The 23,230-nt window shown below is 38.6% G+C and overlaps 2 protein-coding genes across 7 annotated transcripts; one reads left to right on the top strand and one right to left on the bottom strand.

The window, feature by feature from the left end:
* The first annotated feature begins 1,650 nt into the window (after nucleotides 1-1,650).
* On the top strand, nucleotides 1,651-23,220 carry mtmr1a (myotubularin related protein 1a). 6 transcript variants are annotated; one of them, XM_067443242.1, is made up of 18 exons: nucleotides 1,651-2,032; nucleotides 2,503-2,608; nucleotides 7,332-7,355; nucleotides 8,328-8,351; nucleotides 8,671-8,736; nucleotides 10,802-10,880; nucleotides 10,971-11,065; nucleotides 11,215-11,322; nucleotides 13,909-14,010; nucleotides 14,099-14,182; nucleotides 14,264-14,413; nucleotides 19,279-19,467; nucleotides 19,708-19,893; nucleotides 20,425-20,631; nucleotides 20,997-21,089; nucleotides 21,247-21,360; nucleotides 21,449-21,625; nucleotides 22,178-23,220. In XM_067443242.1, the coding sequence occupies exons 1-18, from the start codon at nucleotides 1,908-1,910 to the stop codon at nucleotides 22,343-22,345; spliced, it is 2,097 nt and encodes a 698-aa protein (XP_067299343.1). In that variant the 5' UTR covers nucleotides 1,651-1,907; the 3' UTR covers nucleotides 22,346-23,220. The 6 variants fall into 6 exon arrangements, with proteins under 6 accessions (XP_067299343.1, XP_067299356.1, XP_067299349.1 ...); XM_067443255.1 differs by lacking the exon at nucleotides 7,332-7,355; XM_067443248.1 differs by lacking the exon at nucleotides 8,328-8,351.
* On the bottom strand, nucleotides 14,424-19,272 carry LOC137075099 (piggyBac transposable element-derived protein 4-like). The gene is made up of 2 exons (XM_067443315.1): nucleotides 16,859-19,272; nucleotides 14,424-16,741 (listed from the first exon to the last, which is right to left on the bottom strand). Exons 1-2 carry the CDS (start codon nucleotides 17,585-17,587, stop codon nucleotides 16,193-16,195), a joined length of 1,278 nt encoding a protein of 425 aa, XP_067299416.1. The 5' UTR covers nucleotides 17,588-19,272; the 3' UTR covers nucleotides 14,424-16,192.
* Nucleotides 23,221-23,230: the final 10 nt, after the last annotated feature.

The following is a 23,230-nucleotide window of genomic DNA, read 5'->3' as shown; positions in this document are numbered from 1 at the left end:
CCAGGCATTCTGATTGTATGAAATGGCGGCCTGTTTAAAGGTTGCTGACAGTGCTATTATACCCCGTAATTGCATCGTATAAACCACCCCTTGTTGTTATTTTTTTTCCTAGTTTGACTGATAACATTTAAAAAGGTAACTCAAGACCTGCAAGCATGCATGACTGTAATAAAAATTCATAATCTAATTACCAAATTATTCATCAAATCTACTATGTCAGCAATATGAAAACAGCGTAGTTATAAAGATGCTTTTCTCAAGGCAAGCCTGAGCTAAAAAAGTAAATGGATGTTTGCTGGGTTATATTAATGATGTACATGCCATAAATCACCTATTACAATGTTCTTTTTTTACATTTAAAGTCACCAAAACGTACAAGAAGTGAGCTGTCTGTTTTTAACCGACAGTGATGAAATACCATAATGACAAGTAACACATGGAAATGATCTTCAGTGGGTTAGATCATTTATTTTTCAAACTCAGTTTTAATAGTTAATATCAGAGACATACAGGCCCTTCAGAAATCATTCTTATATGCTTATTTATTATAATAAATGCTGTTTTATTTGTTTATTTATTATCACAGTTGAAAACTGTTGTACTGCTGTATGCACACGCATGCATTGCCCTGCCAAAAAAAGGTCACTGTTTGGATCAAGACAAATGCTCAATGAGTCAATGATTTTTGTTTCTAGCATTTTTGGCAACAATTCTTCGCACCCAAACTGATGGAGTGTGTAGCTTTTCATTTCTTAAACAACCATGTAGGAAGACTCATCCTGGCCGTATTCCAGGATGAAAATGTCAAGATTCATCAGCTTCTTGATGGAAATAACATCACAGCATTTATTTCCATAAAGAGGTGAAACAAGATCCAGATATTGTATTGACAATGCAAGAGTCCAGCACTCTGTAAAGTCTCCTCCAGCACATCCCAAAGACTTTCAATTAATTTAAGTCCTGGATTCAGAGGTGATGATTCATGTGTGAAAATTATCCTTCATGCACCGTCCCAACCATTCTTTCACAGTTTGAGCCTGATGTATCTTGACATTGCCATTCTGCAATATGGCCATGGTGCATCTTCTTACATTTGAAAAGCTACACACTCCATAAAGTAGGATTAGATAAACCGTTGACAAACGTATTCCATGCTAGACACTTAAAATTTACACACACTTGCAGTAAGGGACCCTTAGTTGCCAGGTTGGGTTTGAGAAGGCACTACAGAGGGTTTGTGAGTTTAATGAAAAGCTATTGAGTAATTAAATTAAATATATATTTATGTTTTCATGTGTCTGGAAGAAAAATTCTGTTGGGAGACAGTATACATGGCTAAATGACTCACTGAGTGATAATTCTGAAATTATTAATTTTGTAAATCTTGTGTGGCTCTCAGGTTTCAGTGACAGGCACATATAGTGGGTGTTTTTTATTTATGTATGTTTTTAGTTTAAGTTTTTATAAGCTTAAGAACATTTTAATAGTGTCATTGTGAGAATAACATGTAATCAATAAAAAAGTAAATGAAGTCTATTTATTTATTTTACGATGTAATATATTACAAGTGCTTTATTATTTTTTTGGAATCTGATAAATTAATAGAGATTACAAAAAGTAATCCGTTATTATCCAGCACCGTGTACGTGAGCCCGCCGAAATGTTAGCTATCTAAATATGGGTTATGGCGGGCCGCGGGAGCAGGGTTTCGTCATGGCTGCTTCCTTGACATAAATAAAGAGACGCTATTTGTCAGCAGCAGAGCAGGAAGCTGAGAGACAACCGCAGACTGCTGAACACACGTACAACCACATAGAGATGACTTCCTAAACACACATTCAGCTCTCGGACTAGAGGAAGCTAAAAGACAGTCACATTTTGCTAGACGGAGCACGGAAAGGTGGGAAATGGACAAACAGCATCATTCGTCGGGTTCAGAGAGTCCGGTGCTGCCGCCTGTGCCGCGAAAACCACGAAACCTCGGAGCAGGAATCCCTGCATCTCGACAAGACAGCGCGGATTCATTAGACAGGTGCATGTCTTGGTTTTATGCTTAAATGTTCGATTAGATGTGAACCTTTCATTTAAAAAGAGGTCTATGTTGTGCACGCGCGTTATGCAGGCACGCCTGTTGTGATGGGCAGAGCCCCGTCCTATATGCTTATTGATTTTTATAATATTTTGCCCGTAAGTACATTGTTTAGTTCTGCTCAGATAATGCTGTAATCAGAACACTTTCTATTGAAACGGTGAAACGACATTCGTCTTCCCATCATCGTTTTGTGTGACACAGTTTTCTGACCTCATATCGCCATCTGTCATCTTTAACTTAGTCTACTGACCACAGGATGTCAGCATCAGCAAGCGCTGCACAATAACGTAAATACATTCATCTGTGCCAGTATGGAGTCTGTAGTTTCACATCATCACAGATAATGGCAGATGCATCGACTGAAGTACTTGCTTGAGTGTGATGTATTACTTGTTTTTTTCCTCACACAGTCCTACTGGATCTCATGTGGAGTGGTGTAAACAGCTGATAGCGGCCACTATCTCCAGCCAGATCTCTGGTGGTGTCCCTCCAGAAGCCATTACCCGCGATTGCAAGGTTAGAGGATGTTTTTCGCTTGCAGTCAGACCCATGTTTTCTAGAACAGGGGTTTTCAAAACAGTGTAAAGATAAATAAATTATAATATTTTATTAGTACTGTCAAACGAGCCATCGTGATTAATCGCATCGCAAATAAAAACAAAGTACAACATTTATTTATATAAAATATTTTATTATACACAGTATATACATGCACATATTTCTTAAATGTATGTGTGTATTTAAATATACATAATAATTACACAGTACACACATGTAAACAAACTTTTATATGGATTGTGATATATAGTCAAACCAAAAAATGATTTATCATATATATCATACCAGACACCAGATATAATGTTTTACTAGTAGGTGCAGGACACTATAGTTAATTTCTGTAATTAAGGATAGCAAAATAAAGTCAACTGTGACATATTGTACCCAAAAATTCTTCATACAGGGGACTACCAGTAAAATTGATAAAAAATTGGATTATTGGGATTACCAAAATTATTCAGATGCTTTGACCTGACCATGTTTGAGTTTTTTCTGTAATTGTTCATTTAACACCACAAACTAAACAAATGAAGCATTGCTTGGTAATTGGTTGACCCAAATTTTCACTTAATGTGTCATAAAATGTAGTTTTAAGACTTTTTCAGGCGAGAATGTATTTATATAAAGCTCAAATATGTGGCTAATTTATATAGAGAGCCCCTATTTGGCAATTTGATCTGGCGTTTTCGTAGTTGTGAGATCCAGTTGATCCAGCGGGTGCTCAGCGCTTGTTAACCAGCCGCCGAGAGCAGCCTTTTCTCGGCTAGACCTTCTGACGTTTGCCGCAAGCTCTGATGTCTCTGTGTTGGTTAAACATAATATCATTTGTCTTGTGTAGATCTAACGGGCGATCTTTGGTCTCATTAATCTATAATTTGTTCCCTGATCGTTTTGGCTGATGGCAGAGTGAAGTTTTTATTTTATTTTAGGCTATTTAACTTAACTGTTGTAGATAGCACTAACTTCGTTTGACTGGATTTTTGTTCGCTTTATTTCTTGTATAGCTTCTTATACCTTTTACTTATACTCTTATATCATTGATCACACATAAACTGACATTTAAAGGGGGGGGTGAAATGCTGTTTCATGCATACTGAGCTTTTTACACTGTTAAAGACTTGGATTCCCATCCTAAACGTAGACAAAGTTTCAAAAACTAATGTTGGACGTTTGATGGAGTATTTCTGTGTCAAAAATACTCCTTCCGGTTTCTCACAAGTTTCGGAGAGTTTTATTCGAGTATGGTTCCGCTTGACGTCGATAGAGTGGAAGGTCCTTGTATGGGCCGTATGGGCTCTTCTCCCGGAAGGGTGTGCGCACGCGTGACTAGAGCGAGAGAGGAAATGCACGCCCATAAACACTGTTCTCAAGGTGCAGATCCACTCATCCGTGAACACTTCTGATGCGCCCTATGGTCGCGCCGCACTCCACTTTATTCCTATGGGTGACTTCAACGCTTCAGCACAGCATTCCGGGAAGGCAGCGCTGCATTTAAACCGATTTGAACGCAGAAATGACGGGAAGCTTTATAACATCGCTTCAGTCGTGTCGCAAAAGTGGATCTCCATGGTCACTGCTGTCACAGAACTTCACGAAATCAACAGTTACCAAAGAAGTGTGTTTTTGACAGAGCGGTCCCAACGATAAAGGTTCACGGTCCTGCTTTGGAAGCAGGCGGTGAGTAAGACTGCTTCAAATGTCTGTGTTATTGGCTAACGTCGTGTAAGTAAACATCAGTAAACAACACGATCGTGTATAACGTTAGTTAATTTACTAATGGAGCATGCGATCTATGGTGTGTGTTTAAATACATTTGTTTAGCAGACCACTATAGGTGTTAGTTTGTTTATTGTAAAACCACCCAAACATAAACCTAGCGTTCTCACAAAGCGTGCTTCGTCATTCAAATGCGCTAACGGTTACTCCATTGTTGTTCTATGTATAACGTTACACTAGTCTGACGTGCAAAACCGCTTTGCTTGCTACTGCTAAGGTTTGGGGTGCGTTCACACTTGTCATGTTTGGTTCGATTAAAACGAACCCTGGTGCGGTTGCTCGTTTAGTGTGGTTCATTTGAACATATGTGAACGCTGCCATCCGAACCCTGGTGCGCACCAAACAAGCGGACCGAGACCGCTAAAAAGATGGGTCTCGGTCCGCTTCCAAACGAACTCTGGTGCGGTTCGATTGATATATGAACGCAACACGGACCAAAGACATGTAAACGGACCAAAAACCGGACGTATAATGTCACAAGATGCGACGCATAATGCAGCTGATTTGACGACGTGGAAAGATCGGTGTATCCAAAATGAGTAACTTTAACGTTAGAGGGCAAACGTGGAGCAACGAGGAAGTGCCTCATCAATATTTGGTCCGACGAGCATGTTTCGAAAATGCTAGAAAAAACACACAAAAAGCATACCTGGCTCTTCTCATCAAAGTTCCTGTGTTGCCCAATATTAGCAGGTACAGACGACAGAACGGCCGTCTCTGTTCTGCACAACGGAGGAAATCCTGCTGCTGTTTTGAATGTTTTGAACATTTTATGAGCTCTTCATGACTTCTCAGCGGGTAAAAATAATGCCACACGCGTAAAATGACTGTGTTTAATCCAGCACACAGCGTTGTTTTGAATGTTTTGAACATTTCATTAGCTCTTCATGAGTTCTCAGCTGGTAAAAATAATGCCATATGTACACGCATAAAATGATGGCGTTTAATCCAGCACACAGCATTGTTTTGAATGTTCGGTAAGCAGCTCCTATGTCATATAAGCCGACCAATCAGGTTGTGACCGTCTCCCTATGCCTTTGGTTCAGTAACTCTAGGTCCGCTGTTAAAAATGCCAGTGTGAACGCTAAGCGGACCAGGACTATATGTTTTGTTTTTGTTTTTTGGTCCGAACCAAACGAACCGAACTACAAGTGTGAACGCACCCTTAGTCACATACAATAGTCCATAAACCGAATCATGTCCTCATAAACTGCGAGTAAAGACACACAAATGTTGACAGGCCACTAAATACAATACATACCACAGAGACGGATGTCCTGCTGTTGCTGCTTCTCCTGTTCTGTTTATTTCAGCCTCCGGATCTGATTCTGGATCATATCTGTATAAGTTGAATCTGATTGATAGCTATGCTTTATTTAGGGTAGCGTTTTCTTCTCCACGCTTGAGGACGTCACCGCTTTGTGCACACTCGTCATTCTTTAGCTCCGCCCACACGATACGCCTCCAGCCGCTCGTTTTTTTTCGGAAAGGTACAGGTACATAGGAGGGTACATATGGGTACAGCCCATATTTCTTTTATAAATATAACAAAACTAAACACTTTTCAGAGATATGAAGGATGCAGTACTACTCTATAGGTACTCAAGATTGACATGAGATTGACTGAAACTGAGTGTTTCACCCCCCTTTAACAAAAAGAGACTGGGCTGTGTTTTGTCATATTTCATTTTATTAGAGTGAAAATCATATATGCACACTTGTCTGAACCACATTTTATTATTATTATTATTAATGTAAACGAAAAGAGGCAGGTTTATATAGGTTAATATTTCGTTTTGTTATACATGCAGTGAAGGTAATGCATTGCCTGCACTACATTTGTAGTGGAAAGGCTGCTCTCGGCGGGTTATCGAGCGCTGAGCACCCGCTGATCGAGCTTACAAAACGGCAGATCAAATTGCCAAATATGCGCTCTCTTTATAAATAAACATACTATATAAATAAAGTACATTCTCACCTGAAAAAGTCTTAAAACTAAATTTGACACATTAACAGTATTTTTAAATTACGCTGGGTTTCTCATCCGGGATGTCTCCTCTTGATGCAACCTCGATGAAAGAGGAGGATCAAGGACACATCCAGGGATTTGAACTGGAGCCTGCTTGGCTAGATATGAACTTTGAATTGGAACAGTACTTGGGCAGCGACTGATGACGTTTCACAAGTCCACCAGAACACAAGTACAGACAAGTACATATGTTGAGAAATGGCCCAGGTGATTGTCTTGACCAGGACCACACCCCTAAATGCATTGAAGCAACTGCCATGTGATTGGTTGATCAGATAATTGCATTAATGAGAAATTGAACAGGTGTTCCTAATAATCCTTTAGGTTAGTGTGTATATATAAAGTTTAAAGAATCGTGTACAATTATATAAAAAAGTATATAGATTAGATTCTTAACATTTACTAATACATTTTGATTATCAGAAGTTGTATAGTTATTGTATTGTGAACTAATATTAGGTTAATAAATGTTAGTTGAAGCAGTAGCTGTTAACAAATGAGACCTTATTATAAAGTGTTCCCAAATAATACAAATAAATAATGCAAAATACTAAGTAGAAAAAAACTACCTTTTCCAAATAATATTTTACACTTTTTTTTTACAGTATAATTTTGAAATGTTCTCAATATCACAAAATAAACCTGTACTGTACATGCTCCCGCTTACTAAACTGTTGCTTGCCAAATAAATAAACGTTCTTCGGAAGTGAAATACTGAGTTGAGTTCGAATGATTAGTATTGAGATTTTATTGTCTTTCTTTGTAGTAGATTATCTTTAAGCTTGGAAACATGGTATTCAGAATGAATGTGACCCAGTTTTGCTAAGTGTTTTGTCTCAGAGTGAGCCATTTTGATATTTTGTTTTTGATTGACAGGTTGGGAACAAGATAGATTCCAGGGTAAGGGGGATGGCAGTGGGGTGTTTGTCAGTTTGCTTTGACATGACCACTGCTCTGCTCTGCCCTGCTTTGAGCTGTAAATTATAGATTATATATACATAAAACAGCAACTATATAAAACACAACAACATAAAACTACTGTTTGTGCACACTTTCTGTAGTTTGCTTTCCTATTGTGTGTCTTTTTGTACAGTTACATGTTTGTCCTCAGTTCATAAGCCATTGTTTAAGCTTCCTCCAGGTGTTAAATTAGAAATGTCATATTTCACACCTTATTCAAAAGAAAGAAAAAATAATAATTTGCATACAAAATGAAGCCTGTTTTTAGGATGCAACTTGCTGTAGATGAGCTTTTGCTCTATTCTAATATAAATACATTTTTATCAAATGTAAGAATAATATATAATATAATAATATTATGCATGTTTTTGTGAATTCTGGAAAAAAAATTCATATACAGTTCATTGCTATGGGATGTTTAACTAAGCTTATTTATTGTTTTTATTTTTGTGGAAACTGATTTGACAGTAATTAAATAACTATGTTTTCAGTGGCGTATAAAGACCTTACATTACAACTTTACGTTTGTATTGCCTTAGAATGAGCCATTTCAATCTCAATCTCCTTACAGTGAAGTCTTCGACATATTTGTCCTGTGTCGGCCACCGTAGCTTCTTTATGTGCTTTGAAAGGGAGGGGTGGACGGTGGACAGTTGCAATTCACAACCTAATAAAATTGACATCGTTTAATCAAATTTACAGTCTAATAAAATGTACACAGTGCACCTTTAATGATCCTAAAAATAGGCGTATTTTTTGTAATAATATCAGTTTTTACTTCTGATTTTGGAGTAAAATATGACATGTAAGTCAGTCTAATGTGTGTTAAGTCTGCGTGCTTTTGTGCCTACATGTTCATAAAAGTGCATGTGTTTGTAACTCATTTTCGTCTGATGTCTGTGTGATCTCCAGGTATCCAGGAGGATAAACTTAAGGGTAAGGCTCAAGATCAAGAGTCTGAGATCTGTAGAAACACATCAGAAGTATTAAACACATGCATTTGAGTAACTGAGTTGATGTAGTGATGGCTGAGCAGCTGTATATTTCTGTTCTCTCTGCCTCCTCAAAAGTCACACCTCCTGTCTCTGTGTGAGGATGTGACCTATCAACCCTAAATAGCAACTCTTATATATGTTGCATTCTTTCTCTTTCTGTTTCTAATATTCTTTATACACTGCAGGAACTTTAAAACAAACCTTTTCTTTCACTTTTTCTCCGCCTCACATTCTGTATTTCTCCTGCGGCTGCTGCTCAGTCTCAGGACTCTGGTGAAGATGGCTGTCAGTTTGACAGTGACATTGAACTGCCGTCTCACACTATGGCAAGTTTCTCTCGCTTCAGCTCTACTTGCTTACTCTAAACGTCGTCCGTCTCTTCTGTCAAGCCCTTACATCAGCCCTGACTTCATGAGTTATTTTATTAAGAGAAAACACACTACCGTTCAAAAGTGTTTTAAATGAGGATGTATTAAATTGATCGTCACATTATTTATAACCATGTAAAAATATTTACCATTTCAAATAAATACTATCTGTTTGAACTTTCAAAAAAAAATAAGATCACAGTTATGTAGCACATGCATCATGTGACACTGAAGACTGATCTAGTTTGCCAACACAGTAATATATTACATTTTGAAATATTTTTAAGGGTTAGTTCATCCAAAAATGAAAATTCTGTCATGAATTACTCACCCTCATGTTGTTCCAAACCCGTAAGACCTTCGTTCATCTTGAAGATCCATGAAGATATTTTTGATAAAATCCGGGAACTCTCTGAGCCCTCCATAGACGGCAATTTATTTAACACTTTCAAGGCCCAGAAAGGTAGTAAAGACATTGTTAAAAAAGTCTGTATCTTATAAAGCAACGAGAATACTTTTTATGCTCCCCCCCCCCCCCCCCCCCCCCCAAAAAAAAAAAAAAAACATCACCAAGTATTCAACAATCTATTCTCATCTGTACCAGTTTCATATGCTGTTGATATAGTGCATCGCTTTCAAAGCCCTAGGTCAGGACGCCGGCCGACGCTTACCATTGGCCGACGCTGTTCACGTGTGTGATGCTGACGCAGGAGCTAACCAATGGTGAGCCACCGCTGACCTGTTTACACTGTTCACCAGCATAGGAGACTGAAAAAGACGACACTGTTTGTTTATTTTTTGCACACAAAAAGTCATCACTTCATAAAAATAAGGTTGAACCGCTGCTGTCACATGGGCTATTTTAACGATGTCTTTCTTTCATACCTTTCTGGACTTTAAAGGGATACTCCACCGCTGTTTTACTATGTTATTCCCTTAACTAAAACGAGTTGATACATACCTCTCTCGTCTCAGTGCGTGCACTTAATCGCTCTGACGTGCGGTGACTTTTTGAAATCATTTAGCTTAGCCCACTAAGCCCAGTTCATTCATTAGGTACCAAACAGAGATCAAGTTAGACACTACCAAACGCCTCCACGAATAGCTGAACGACCAAGTATGGTAACACAAAATAAAACATGGCACTTTTCTAAGCGGATTAAAAAGGAGAACTATAATGTATGGCGGAATAGCACTTCTGAGAGTGCTTCGACTCAGCGCAGTAAAAAGTCACGGCTAAAACATCCTCCCTCACATCTCCCCCTCCCTCTCTCATTTCCGTCAATAGGAGGTGAGGATTTTTCAGCCGTAACTTTTTACTGCGCCGAGGATACATTATAGTTATCCTTTTAAACCTGCTTAGAAAAGCGCCACGTTTTATTTTATAAATGTCACCGTACTTGGTCATTCAGCTATTCATGTAACTGTATTTAAACAGGGAAAACGTGGAGGTGTTTGGTCGCTTCTAACTTGATCTCTGTTTGGTACCATAGTGAATGAACTGGGCTTAGTGGGCTAAGCTAAATGCTATCAGATCGTCACCGCGCGTCTGAGAGATTAGACGAGAGACGAGAGAGCTATGTATCAACACGGCTTAGTTAAGGGAATAACAATTTAATATGAAAAAGCGGGTGGAGTATCCCTTTAAAAATGGTAATTAAATTGCCATCTATGGAGGGCTCAGAGAGTTCCCGGATTTCATCAAAAATCAAAAAAAAATTGTGTTCTGAAGAGGAATGAAAGTCTTATGTGTTTCGAATGACATGAGGGCGAGTAATTAATAACAGAACTAACCCTTTAAAATTGAAAATGTAAATTGTAAAAAATATTTTGACAATTTTACGGTCGTTTTTGATCAAATAAATGCTTCCTTGGTGAGCATTAGAGACTTCTTTATAAAACATTAAAAAAATCTTACACCAACCTTTTGAACGGTTCTGTATGAAGTTGAACCTAATATTTAGCTTTATAAAATAACTGCTAATTGTGTTTTGAGAGGTTTTGGTGTCTTTCTGCTGTTTAGCAAGTGTTCAGGGAAGCACGAAATCAAGCACCCATGGATGAAGTCCCACTGGTCCCTGGAGAGGGAATCAAAACCACTGGTATGTCGGCTCATTCATGTCGACTCTTGTTTCCTGTTATCTGCTGGTGTTGTAGTGTCGAGTAACGTTTGTTTTCTTCTGTCTCTGCAGTTAAAGATGTGATGTATATCTGTCCTTTCACTGGAGCTGTGACCGGCACACTCACAGTCACAGACTACAAACTCTACTTTGTCAGTCTAGAACGGGTGTGTCTTAAGAGTGGAACAGAAATTAGTTTTTTAATCTCTTCATCTGTTTCAAGCTCAATGTACTGTCTGATATTGTGTGATATGGCCACACAATGAAATTAAACATCAAGTTAAGCAGATGTCTTATTCCATTCATCACTTTGCAGGATGCTCCTTTCATATTGGATGTGAACCTGGGTGCCATCAGCAGGTTGGAGACTATCAGTGTGCAGAGTCACGGGGAGAATACTAGTGGCATGGAGATCGTCTGTAAGGTCAGATGCACCACCATCCACCCACATGCTGGTCTGTTCCACCAATAGTAAATCTCCACCCAGAACAATCGAGCTCAGTATCAGTGTTTGGATTAAACACAGAGACTGCCTACAGGAGTAATTATAGCTAAATAATGGTAGGGCTAACTGCAATATTGTAATACTGACAAGCCTGTAATAATGTAACCTGCACTGACTGACAGCCTGTCTAGAACGCTCTTAACGACTAGAGCCTTAATGTTTGGTAAAGCCAGTTTCCTTTAACCGTTTATCATCATAATCTCCTCCATATCGCTTTAAATACAGCATTCTGTGCAAAATTCAAATGGGTCCGATATGTTTGTTGTCTGCGCCGACTCGTGCATATGATCCGCGCTGCGCTTTCATGTCTTTAGTCTATGGCTCTGGTCTAGACTGTGTGTGCGCTGCTGCGCTGCGTGAAACTAATGTGAAACCAGATAAATATGCCTCATTCGCCTCAACTAAAAGCATATTTACACTAAATCGTTTCCTATCACATATAAAGTGTGCTATGTGTCTTTCACCATGTAGAAATTAGTAAATGTGTCAAAAAACTAACCGATTTCAGCCGCAACGTCTTCAGCAGTGTAGGGGGCAGGCTTTAGATTCTAGAGAGCATTTGATTGGACAGAAGATTTGACGAGAAGGTGAAGTCTGTGATGATGTCATCAAAATCTGTAATTCGTTTTAACGGAAGTGAGAGACTAAGTTTTGAATGCTTATATCCCCTAAATGCAAATTTTGTCACTGTTTTGGTACACACCAGCTTATTCATAACTTTAAGGCTGACATTGTCATATTAAAAACTAAAAACTTCAATTTTGATTTCAGTGGGCCTTTAAAAAGCCTCTCGTCCAGTCAAATTTGAGGATCAGAATGAACTGTTATACAAACAATAGCTCAACAAGCTTATTGTCAGGTTTATGTTCGGTCATCTGGACCCTTATTTTGACACACTGTTCTGTTTCCTTTAGTTCCTGTTTCCCTGTTCCATTTAGTTTCAGTTTCATTGGTTATTTATTTTAAGTCCTTCTTTGTTGAATTAGTTACATATTAGTTTCATATGTCTAGTTTACTTTTCTTTGTTCTACCCGTTTATGTAGTCCTGTGCTATGTTTCAGTTCTTGGTCAGTTCTCGTTTATGCATTGTTTGGTTTGAGTTACTCTCCTGCATGTTCATCAGAGTGTTTGGATTCAGTGTTTGAAATTAACCCGAAAAATCATAAATGCGACATGTCCAAGACTTTTGCCCCCCAAAAATCTCATTGCGCCGTTCATTGAGAAAGAGCTGTTGTCAATACTGACATGAAGGGCAGGGAAATTTTGGGTATGAGTTTCATTTTCGGATGTCTTTGGAGTGAGAACAGGTTGGCTTTTTTTGAATGGGTGTCAACAGAGGAGAGGCTAGTATGTTGACTTCTGTGAAGAAACAGAGGACACTTTATGAAATAACAGCCTGTTTGCTAATCTTCAACATGTCTATTATGCATTCCTTTTGGAGTGAGCTATATTTAGGTTTTAGAAATCTGCTGTGATTTAAATCTGAAAGTGATTCAATGATTCAAAATCAGATTTAATAATAAATAGATTTAAATCTTTAGTTGTGACTTCAATAATCTTGTTTATTTCTGGTATGTTTTGGCTAGTAGAAGTTCTGAATGACTCACAACTTAATAATATAGTAGCCAAATTGGCTGGTCAGTAAAAAAGTTAATTTCAAACCCTGTTTTGATTATTGATAAAGCCTGTTTTGTTTTTGAATCTTTATCTTCATGCCTGCTGACCACATCGTAACATTGTTTATTTTTTAAAATCAAAATCACAGCAAGGAAAAATACCTTTACCGTGACAGCCCTAATTCATGGTCCAATGCACCTCTCTTTGGCCAGAAAAAATAATCATGATTAGTTCTAATGCTTTATCTTGTTTATTGATTACCTTACTGTTTTATTATCAAAAGGTTAAGTCTGTATTTTAGGCCTGCATGATTTATGTATTACTAATATCTACAATGTGTACAATGGATGAACAAAGTCAAATTAACATTTATATGCTGCCTTTTAATAGTTTTGTCAATAATATTATTACATATTTTTGAAAAAAGTCGGGTATGTTCAGCAAGGCTGCATTTATTTGATTGCGTAAATTTGTAATATTGTGAAATATCATTACAATTTAAAATAACTATTTTTCTATTTTAATATATTTTAAAATGTAATTTATTCCTGTGATGGCAAAGCTGAATTTTCAGCATCATTACTCCAGTCTTCGGAGTCACATAAAGTCTTTATTGTAACTTTTTTTTTTATCAATTTAATGCAACCTTGCTAAATAATTAAAAAGTATTAATTTCTTTCAAAAAATTGTTTTATTAATTATATTTTAATTTATATGATGAACTTCATGATACTTGGTAAATAAGCAAATCCGTGTATATATCAATATTTTCGGGAGCATAACATTTTTTTTCTCACTATGTTTTTTAATTTATTTGTAATTTAGTCTGATTTCAGTTTCCAAAACTGTAAATTCTTCATGCCAATGATCTGTGATCTGTCTTGATAGGATATGAGGAGTCCCAGGTTTGCTTATAAAAAGGAGGAACAGAGTAATTTGGAGATTTTAGAAACATTGACAAAGTATGCCTTCCCCCTGTCCAATGAGCTGGTACGTCACGGCTCCAGTCAAAGCAGTGATTAGTTTGAGTACAGTTGGTTCATGGCTCCACAAATTCATATGTTCTTTTTTCTTCCAGTCACTATTTGCCTTCCAATACAAAGAGCAATTTCCAGAAGACGGATGGAAGGTTTATGATCCAGTGTCAGAGTATAAAAGAATGGTGAGACTTGCACATTGCTAAAACTGAAAACAGCCTTTGTGTAGTTCTTTTTACTCAATGTTTTGTCCACACTGTCTGTAGGGTTTGCCGAATGAGAGCTGGACCATCAGTAAGATCAACAGTAATTATGAAGTGTGTGACACTTACCCTGCTCTGCTCGTTACCCCGACCAGTATTAAAGAGGATGAAATCAAACGGGTGGCCTCTTTCAGAGTGAAACATCGAATACCGGTGAGTGAGTGTGAGTGCCTATGTGCAGTGATTTGAAGGGTCATGTGACACTAAAGTAATAATGCTAAAAAATTCAGCTTTGCCATTACAGGAATACATTTTATTTTAAAATACAGGTGCTGGGCATATAATTAGAATATCATCAAAAAGTTATTTTATTTCACTAATTCCATTAAAAAAAAAGTGAAACTTGTATATTATATACATTCATTACAAAAAGACTAATATATTAGTCTAATATATTATACAAATGTTTATTTCTTTTAATTTTGATGATTTTAACTGAAAACTAAGGTAAATCCCAAATTCAGTATCTCATAAAATTAGAATATTACTTAAGACCAATACAAAGAAAGCATTTTTAGAAATCTTGGACAACTGAATAGTATGAACATGAAAAGTATGAGCATTTACAGCACTCAATATTTAGTTGTGGCTCCTTTTGCCTGAATTACTGCAGCAATGCGGCGTGGCATGGAGTCGATCAGTCTGTGCCACTGCTCAGGTGTTATGAGAGCCCAGGTTGTTCTCAGAGTGGCCTTCAGCTCTACTGCATTGTTGGGTCTGGCATATCGCATTTTCCTCTTCACAATACCCCATAGATTTTCTATGGGGTTAAGGTCAGGCGAGTTTGCTGGCCAATTAAGAACAGGGAGACCATGGTCTTTAAACCAGGTACTGGTTCCTTTGGCACTGTGTGCAGCTGCCAAGTCCTGTTGGAAAATGAAATCTGCATCTCTATAAAGTTGGTCAGCAGCAAGTAGCATGAAGTGCTCTAAAACTTCCTGGTATTAATAATAATACATTTTATTTGTAACTCACTTTATATTAAATAAACTCTCAAAGTGCTACAGATTTTTAAAAAAATCAAAATTTAATTTAAAAATTCAAACTGAAACATAGTAAAGTAAGAAGTAACAAATCAACCAAAAGCTCTGCTAAAAAGGTGTGTTTTAAGACCACGTTTAAAAGTGTCTACAGTCTGTGGGATCCACAAGTGGTCAGGGAGAGCATTCCACAGACTAGGGGCTGCTTAGGAGAAAGCATGATCTCCCACAGTACAGAGTTTGGTCCTGGGAGTCCCGAGAAGAGGTTACCCAGAGGTGGAGATGTTGTTGTGGTGAGGAGTTCCTTGAGATATTATTGGTATACGGCTGCGTTGACCTTGGACCTCAGAAAACACAGTGGACCAACCCCAGCAGATGACATGGCACCCCAAACCATCACTGACTGAGGAAACTTTATACTGGACCTCAAGCAATGTGGATTGCGTGCCTCTTTTTTTCTACCACATCGTTTCCTTCCCTTCGCCTCTCTATTAATGTTCTTGGATGGAGCTCTGTGAACAGACAGCCTCTTTTGCAGTGACCTTTTGTGTCTTGCCTTCCTTGTGCAAGGTGTCAATGGTCGTCCTTTGGACTACTGTCAACTCAGCAGTCTTCCCCATTATTGACACTAGAAGTCCCAGAGAGCAGCCATTTGGCTTTTCTACCTATAAAACTTGCAGGACAGCTGATGGGCTGGAAGGCTTTAGACAAATATCCATAATCAGCTGTGAACAGTTGCTTTTGTTATGTAAATAATGTGGGGCCATGCTGAGCCACTTCAAGGAAACTTGTGTTTCACTTTGTCATCTTAGGGAGAAATCAACACATGTTTTTTTTTTCCTTTGTTGCTGAAATTTATTGATAAAAATAGTTACAAATAAAATAAAGAAACCAACCCTTTGTACACATATTTACAAATAATATTAAAAAGTGAGTGAGTACATTCCAGCAATCACTCACAATCCTGGCACTGCCATGGTATCTCCCGTCTGCATTTACCACATGTGTATCTGTAGCAGTGAACACATCGCACAGAGGCATGATTGTTCTTGCATTGGTGTTTGACCTGACACATGGATCTTTTTCCAGGGCTAGGTGTGGAGGGTTGTGTCCGAAGCAATTGTTCTTTTCTTGCCTTCTTCACACACATATGAGAGTTAGCCAACTCTCTTGCAAGCTCCACCAGGAAGTCCACCCGTCTTTCCTGCCTTCCGGTGCATGCTTGATACAGCACATGTGCATTCAGTGCTGCCATGTCAATCATGTTATAGAACACAGCAACTGGCCAGCGCCGTGTCCCTGTGCGGACAGTGTACTCCCGCACCATCTGGTCCATCACATCTACGCCGCACTTTGTGGTGTTGTAAAGGGTGACAGTGTTTGGCTTCCTTTTGTTGGTATTATCAGTCTGAATCACGCTGTGCATGCTGCTAAGAATGTAGACGGTCTTCTTCCGTTTAGGCGCATACACTGTCAGCGTAGCAGCAGTGGTTGAAAACACCTAATAAGATAAATTGTTTTTTTCATAGCACTTTTACACACAATGACACACTTGGCGGTGTTGATTCTAAAAATTAGAAACACATAAACATAGAACCACAAAAGACCTGCAACATACCTGAGTGGTGAATTCATTGTGATCTGTGTGTCTAGCGGATTGAGGGATTTCCCGGCGAATCTTGTTGACTGTGCCAAGGATGGTGGTTTTCCGGCTAAGAAGTTTATGCGCAAGTGACAGCGATGTGAAGAAATTGTCTGTGGTAACATTTCTGCCCTTGTCTAGGAATGGTTCCATCAGCCTCATCACTACATTTTCAGGCAGTCTCTCTCCACTGGGACGACTAGGGTCCTTGCCAAGATATGGGAGGACATTACAAATGTACTTGGATTTTAGGTCGCAAGCCACCCAAAACTTGATCCCAAACTTGTCAGGCTTAGTTGCAATATACTGCAGGAAACAGCAGCGAGTCTTTGATGGGAAAAGCTGTTTATCAACGGTGATATGTAGACCAGGGTTGTAGGACGTGATGCAATTGGTGACAAATGATCCCCACACACTGGAAATTGCAGCAAACGTATCAGTCTTTGCTCGATCACTCCGGGTGGACCTGTCATCAAAGCGTAGATGTCGCATGATGTCTTGGAAGCGGTTTCGCGGCATTGTTCCAATGATATGTGGGTTTCCCAGGTTTGCTGACCAGCAGTCACGTAGTGATGGAACCTTGGTAAGCCCCCGCAAGATGACAATTGCAGTAAATGCCATTAGTTCAGGGAGGGCCATGAACCAATGAACATGCTCCGTTTCCTGTGCATGTTGAATAGTCCATTCTTGAATGCTATGAAGCATGTCAAGAGTGATGAAACACAGGAAGCTCTGAAGGCGACTCGAGATACTTTTCCTGGCCTTAGCCGTTGGCTCTCCATCTGCAGCGTACGCTTTGATTGGGGTGAAAGGGAGACGTGTCCCCTGTTCTTCACGCCACACTGTGCCATCTTTCGCTGTCTCTGTCAGGTCTGTCCCCAAACGGGCTCTCTTTTTTGGTTGAGGAGCAGTCTCCTCATCTGCAGTGTGAACAAATTCAAATTGTGAGCAATGGAAAAGACAAATGATATCACAAATGCATGCATAGATACTAATAATAATTCCAGTATCTCCTTCTCTGTATCGGAATAATGTCTGAAATATCTTCCTAAATAAAAAAGATAATACTAAAGCAAAGAAACAACTGATAATGTTTTGTACTTCAGATGGCAGTGAATGTCTGCTAAGTAGTACAAACTAAAAATTGGACAATACAAAAAAGGCAGATTAAATATTTATGTCACTACACTCTGCATTGTTGGTGTTTTCCACTTACTGGTTTGAAATGAAATAGGAAATAATATGAAATAAAACCTGAAGACAGATCAGACAGCTCTGAGTCCGAATCCGGCTGAAGTTCTATGTCTTCTCCATCTGAGTCACAAGGGTTTACTTCACTCAGGATCATTTCCAAGGCCTGCCGAGTGGTGAGTCTTCTCTGCATTTTCTTTTCTTGGAGAGGAGGTTCGTACACCACAGAATTCTTGAGGGCACTGAAGTAGTAGGCTATGTGCAGTGAGATTTTATCCACCTCAGCACAAAAGGAACTACCTCTCATTTGAGAGCAATCTGCATGCAATTAGATGTGCTAATTCATACCTGTTTACACCTGGGGAAGACCCTACATGCCAATGTGAGACATGGTCAATCAAGTTCTCTGCTTTTAGCAGCCCTCCCTCCCCCACACATACAAACAAGCCACCAGCAACCATTCACACACACACACCCTTGCAGATTGCTCAGGTAATGACCATATTTACACATGAATTGATGCTAATGATAGCCAAAAGACTAGCCAGTTAGCATCCACTTGGCTAAAGGAGGGTTACAAATCTCTGGGACTTTGAAATATATTAGTCTGTGTCTAATGAATTAATATAATATATAAGTTTAACTTTTTGAATAGAATTGGTGAAATAAATAAACTTTTTGATAATCTAATTATATGACCAGCACCTTTATATTGAAATAGATTTTTTTTTTAATTGTAATAATATTTATATATTAATGTTTCACTGTATTTTGATCAAATAAATGTAGTCTTGGTGAGCATATGATAAACTTTTGAATGGTAATTTATCTGCCAGTTACAGGTCACTGGCTGTACAGGGACCTGTGGGACATTTTTCTTCACTTTCATAGCATTTTTGCCCTGAGTCCTGGTCAATTTCCAATGCTGGTTGATATTAATGCCACTAAAAAATGTTCCAGTAATTATTACATGTGGTTAATAGTAACATGAAGAACAAAGAAGCTAAGAACAAGCAGAACAAAACAAACAACAATAGAACAAAGATATAAATTAAGTCAACGATACTGGAAGTTTTTTAGATATCTTACACCTATATCAGGTAAAACACAGAGAAACTCCAAATTAAAAGAAGCAGCCTAAAAACTTAAAATAATTGACATTTACAAAAGCATTCTAGACTTCTGTACCTCATGTTCTCTTTTAGGTCCTCTCATGGATCCACCCAGAAACTCAGGCCACTATAGTGCGGTGTAGTCAGCCCATGGTGGGCCCGACAGACCGCCGGTGTAAGGAGGATGAGCATTACCTCCAGACCATCATGGATGCCAATGCACAGTCCCATAAACTCACCATATTTGACGCTCGGCAGAACAAGGTGGCTGATAATCACAAGGTAAAGTGATTTCCATGACTGATGTTTTTTTTTCAGTTCAGTTCATCAATGTTGCAGAGTGAAGGAAAATGCAGGAAAAAAGATTTGCATGTCTCTTTCACCCGCATGTTGTTTTCCACAAATGTAGTTTTGAATTATTGAGTAGCCATCTGTGCTAATGTGGATCTGCAGATCCTGTCAAGAGATGAAAATGGATGCTGTGAATCTTCTTTACCTATTTTCTGCTCTTTCATGCCTCAGGCTAAAGATGGAGGTTATGAGAATGAAAATGTCTACCCCAACATGGAGCTGAATTTCCTGGAGATCCCAAACATTCATGTAATGAGAGAGTCTCTGCGTAAGCTGAAGGAAGTGGTCTACCCCACCATCGATGAACCTCGATGGCACTCAGCCATAGATGGCACACACTGGCTGGAGTACATACGGGTAAACGGCATATCTGATATGTGGTGAACAAATGATGTAAGACCTTTTGGATACCTCGTCTACACCAGACATGACCGCTGTCGCGTCCCACATCAGCTTGTAACTGTCCGTACTGGATATGACAAAGGGACCAATGCTAATTAATTTGTCCTTTGTGTCAGAAGTAGCATGAGCGCTTGAAGTAGTACATCAGAAATAGAACAGGGCATCTGTTGAATATTGGAGATTTGTCGTGTCACACTGCGCCACATCCAGTGTAGACAGCGTCATTGTGTATAATGGATTTTATTTGCTTTTGGCATGTCATAGATTAAGCAAATGTATAAAGTCAGTTCCGCTCAAAGTTTACTGCTGACCCAGAAGAGTCAGAATCAGGAAGCAAGACAATTAGATACTTTTAAAGTTGTCCGTCTCTCTCTCTCTCTCTCTCTCTCTCTCTCTCTCTCTCTCTCTCTCTCTCTCTCTCTCTCTCTCTCTCTCTCTCTCTCTCTCTCTCTCTCTCTCTCTCTCTCTCTCTCTCTCTCTCTCTAGCTTTTGCTTGCGGGTGCCGTGCGGATTGCAGACAAGGTTGAGTCGACTAAGAGCTCTGTGGTGGTGCACTGCAGTGACGGCTGGGACCGCACAGCTCAGCTCACCTCTTTGTCCATGCTGATGCTGGACTCCTACTACAGGACTCTCAGGGGCTTCCAGGTGCTGCTGGAGAAGGAATGGATCGGCTTTGGACACAAGTTCGCTGCGGTGAGGGATGCTGAGTGTGTCAATTAAATAGAACCTATACAGTATATGGGAGGTAGAAAATGATAGCCAATAAGATCTGTGATGTAAACTGTGTCTGAGTGTGTAGGAATTTCTAGGTCTGATGTATATAATATTTATATTATGTGATATATATATATACGGCAAAGCTGAATTTTTAGCATCAGTACTCATCTTCAAGTGTCATATCCTTTGAAAATTATTCTTATTATGCTGATTTGGTGCGCATGAAACATTTCTTATTATTATCAGTGAGGCGATTTCTTGTGCTGCTTAATTTTGTGAAAACCTTGATACACTTTATTACTGTATAAAAAACATAATAATCTTGCTCATGTCTATCACAGCGTGTTGGTCATGGAGATGAAAACCATGCAAACTCGGAGCGATCGCCTCTATTTGTGCAGTTCATAGACTGTGTTTGGCAAATGATGAGGCAGGTAAGCTGTACTTTTATTGCTCTTATCGCTAACTATTACATTTATAATAAAATGTTATTTACAATGTTATGTGTGATTTATCATTTAGCCAAATTCCCATGAAATGAATACTGATGGTTTAGAATTCACTGTGGCTGTCTTTATGATGTTTTCTTAGTTTCCCACTGCCTTTGAGTTTAATGAGCTCTTCCTCATCACCATCCTGGATCACCTCTACAGCTGCCTATTTGGTACATTCCTTTACAACAGTGAACAGGAACGAGTGGAAAAGGCATGTACCATTGTGCCAATCCAAGGGGAGGATGGAGTTTTGGTGACCTATATGTTTCAAGGCTGATTTTTTTCTTTTTTCTTTTTAGGAAGTGAACAGTAAGACCGTGTCTTTGTGGTCCTACATCAATAGCCAGCCAGAGGACTTCACCAACCCATTCTATGTGGACTATGAAAACCATGTGCTGTACCCCTTGGCCAGTCTAAGACATTTGGAGCTGTGGGCTGGATACTACATACGCTGGAACCCCCGTATGAGACCACAGGTGCAATTTTTGCCTTTGGCTTGCTTATTTGGTGTTTAAAAGACTTAATATTCAGCATTTTTATTGATTTGACTGCACAAAACTTCATATGACATCACTGTTTTCTGCAGAGCTGCTTTATAGCTGATTACATTTTTGATATTGAACTGAATTAAATCAACACTTAACTGACTTGAGCTGAATAAAGACACAGGTGTCTCGAGTAGAGCTGCTTTACAGCAGAATTTAAATTCTTGTTTATTACTGTGAAGCTGCTAGGAAAATTTGTATTTTATAAAGTACTATGTAAAGTCATTTGACTTATTCTAACTGAACCTATAACATTTTTGTCCCACATTTATTCTGTTCCAAGCCAGAAAATCAAATTGAGCTTAATATGGACAACCACTACATAAATTGGGCATGTAAACAATTAGTATTGTCATGTGATGCTTGGTGACTAAAAACCAACTAGAGCTTTTATAACCGACACTGAGCTCTCTGAGGGAACTGAAATGTTGTCTGAAATGTGTGTGTGTGTGTGTTTGTGTGTGTGTGTTGACTTGTGTTCAGATGCCTGTGCACCAGAACCTGAAGGAGTTGCTGTATCTGCGTGCAGAGCTACAGAGGAAGGTGGAGGAGCTACAAAAAGAAGCATCTTCATCACGCTCCATCTCCTCTTCCTCGGAGCATGCGTATTCTCCCTCACATGGCGGTACACCCCTACACTCCAATGGGTAAAATAGAGAGAATTCATTATTAACAGAATGTGAGGTAGGAATCCATAGGTTACAGTACACATGGTAATGTGATGTTTAGATCTTTGTCATTTCACACTGGATAATGCTTTGGGAGAAAACTTGCATGGACAGTCTCCCACACAACGGTTTCATTTCAGTTGTGTGTTATAAAGCGTAGACTTCCTTCTAAACAGAGAATCTTTTGATTGTGTGATTGGGTTTCTGAAAAATAGGCCAGTATTTTAACTTTCGTTTAACTTGACTTGTAAATATACTTTTAAATAATTTATGAGTGTTTTTTTCTATCAGTGTTTCTGTTGTTGTTGTTTTTTCTGTACTGCCTCAGCATCGCCTGCCTTTGTGCCAATACCTCTACAACCTTCTAACATCACTTTAGTTCTTTTGAAAAATCTTACATAACATTTATTTCCCTAACTGTGAACTTGTTCATTTTGTGTCTTGTGTTCATGGTTTTTTATTATTTTATTAGACTTTACCAATTCATTTTGGGTTCTTGAATCTTGCTGTTGTGATACTGCCATTTTGGAACCACATATTGCATTTGTCTTTGTTTTTCTATTAGTATGAAAGTTTTTGTGCACACACCCTAATATTGCACTACTGTTGAACTTCCTTTTCTACTGAAATGTATGTTTACAAGGTAAATATTAATATATATATATATATATATATATATATAAAGATCGGAGTGTCTTTGAGTCGCCCCCATATTGGATATACTACTATTTAATTGTAATCAAGGGTGTTTTGACTTTGCGAACGCAAGTAGTTCGTAGAACCATTTCCACTTATGGTTTATTCACTTAAACAGAGGATGCCATATAATGCTTAAAAAAGCCAATTACATGTAATATTCAAAACAGAA

The sequence above is a fragment of the Pseudorasbora parva genome, chromosome 1 (assembly GCF_024679245.1).
Source record: "Pseudorasbora parva isolate DD20220531a chromosome 1, ASM2467924v1, whole genome shotgun sequence".
NCBI lineage: Eukaryota > Metazoa > Chordata > Actinopteri > Cypriniformes > Gobionidae > Pseudorasbora > Pseudorasbora parva.
This window is presented reverse-complemented; position numbering and strand designations above follow the sequence as displayed.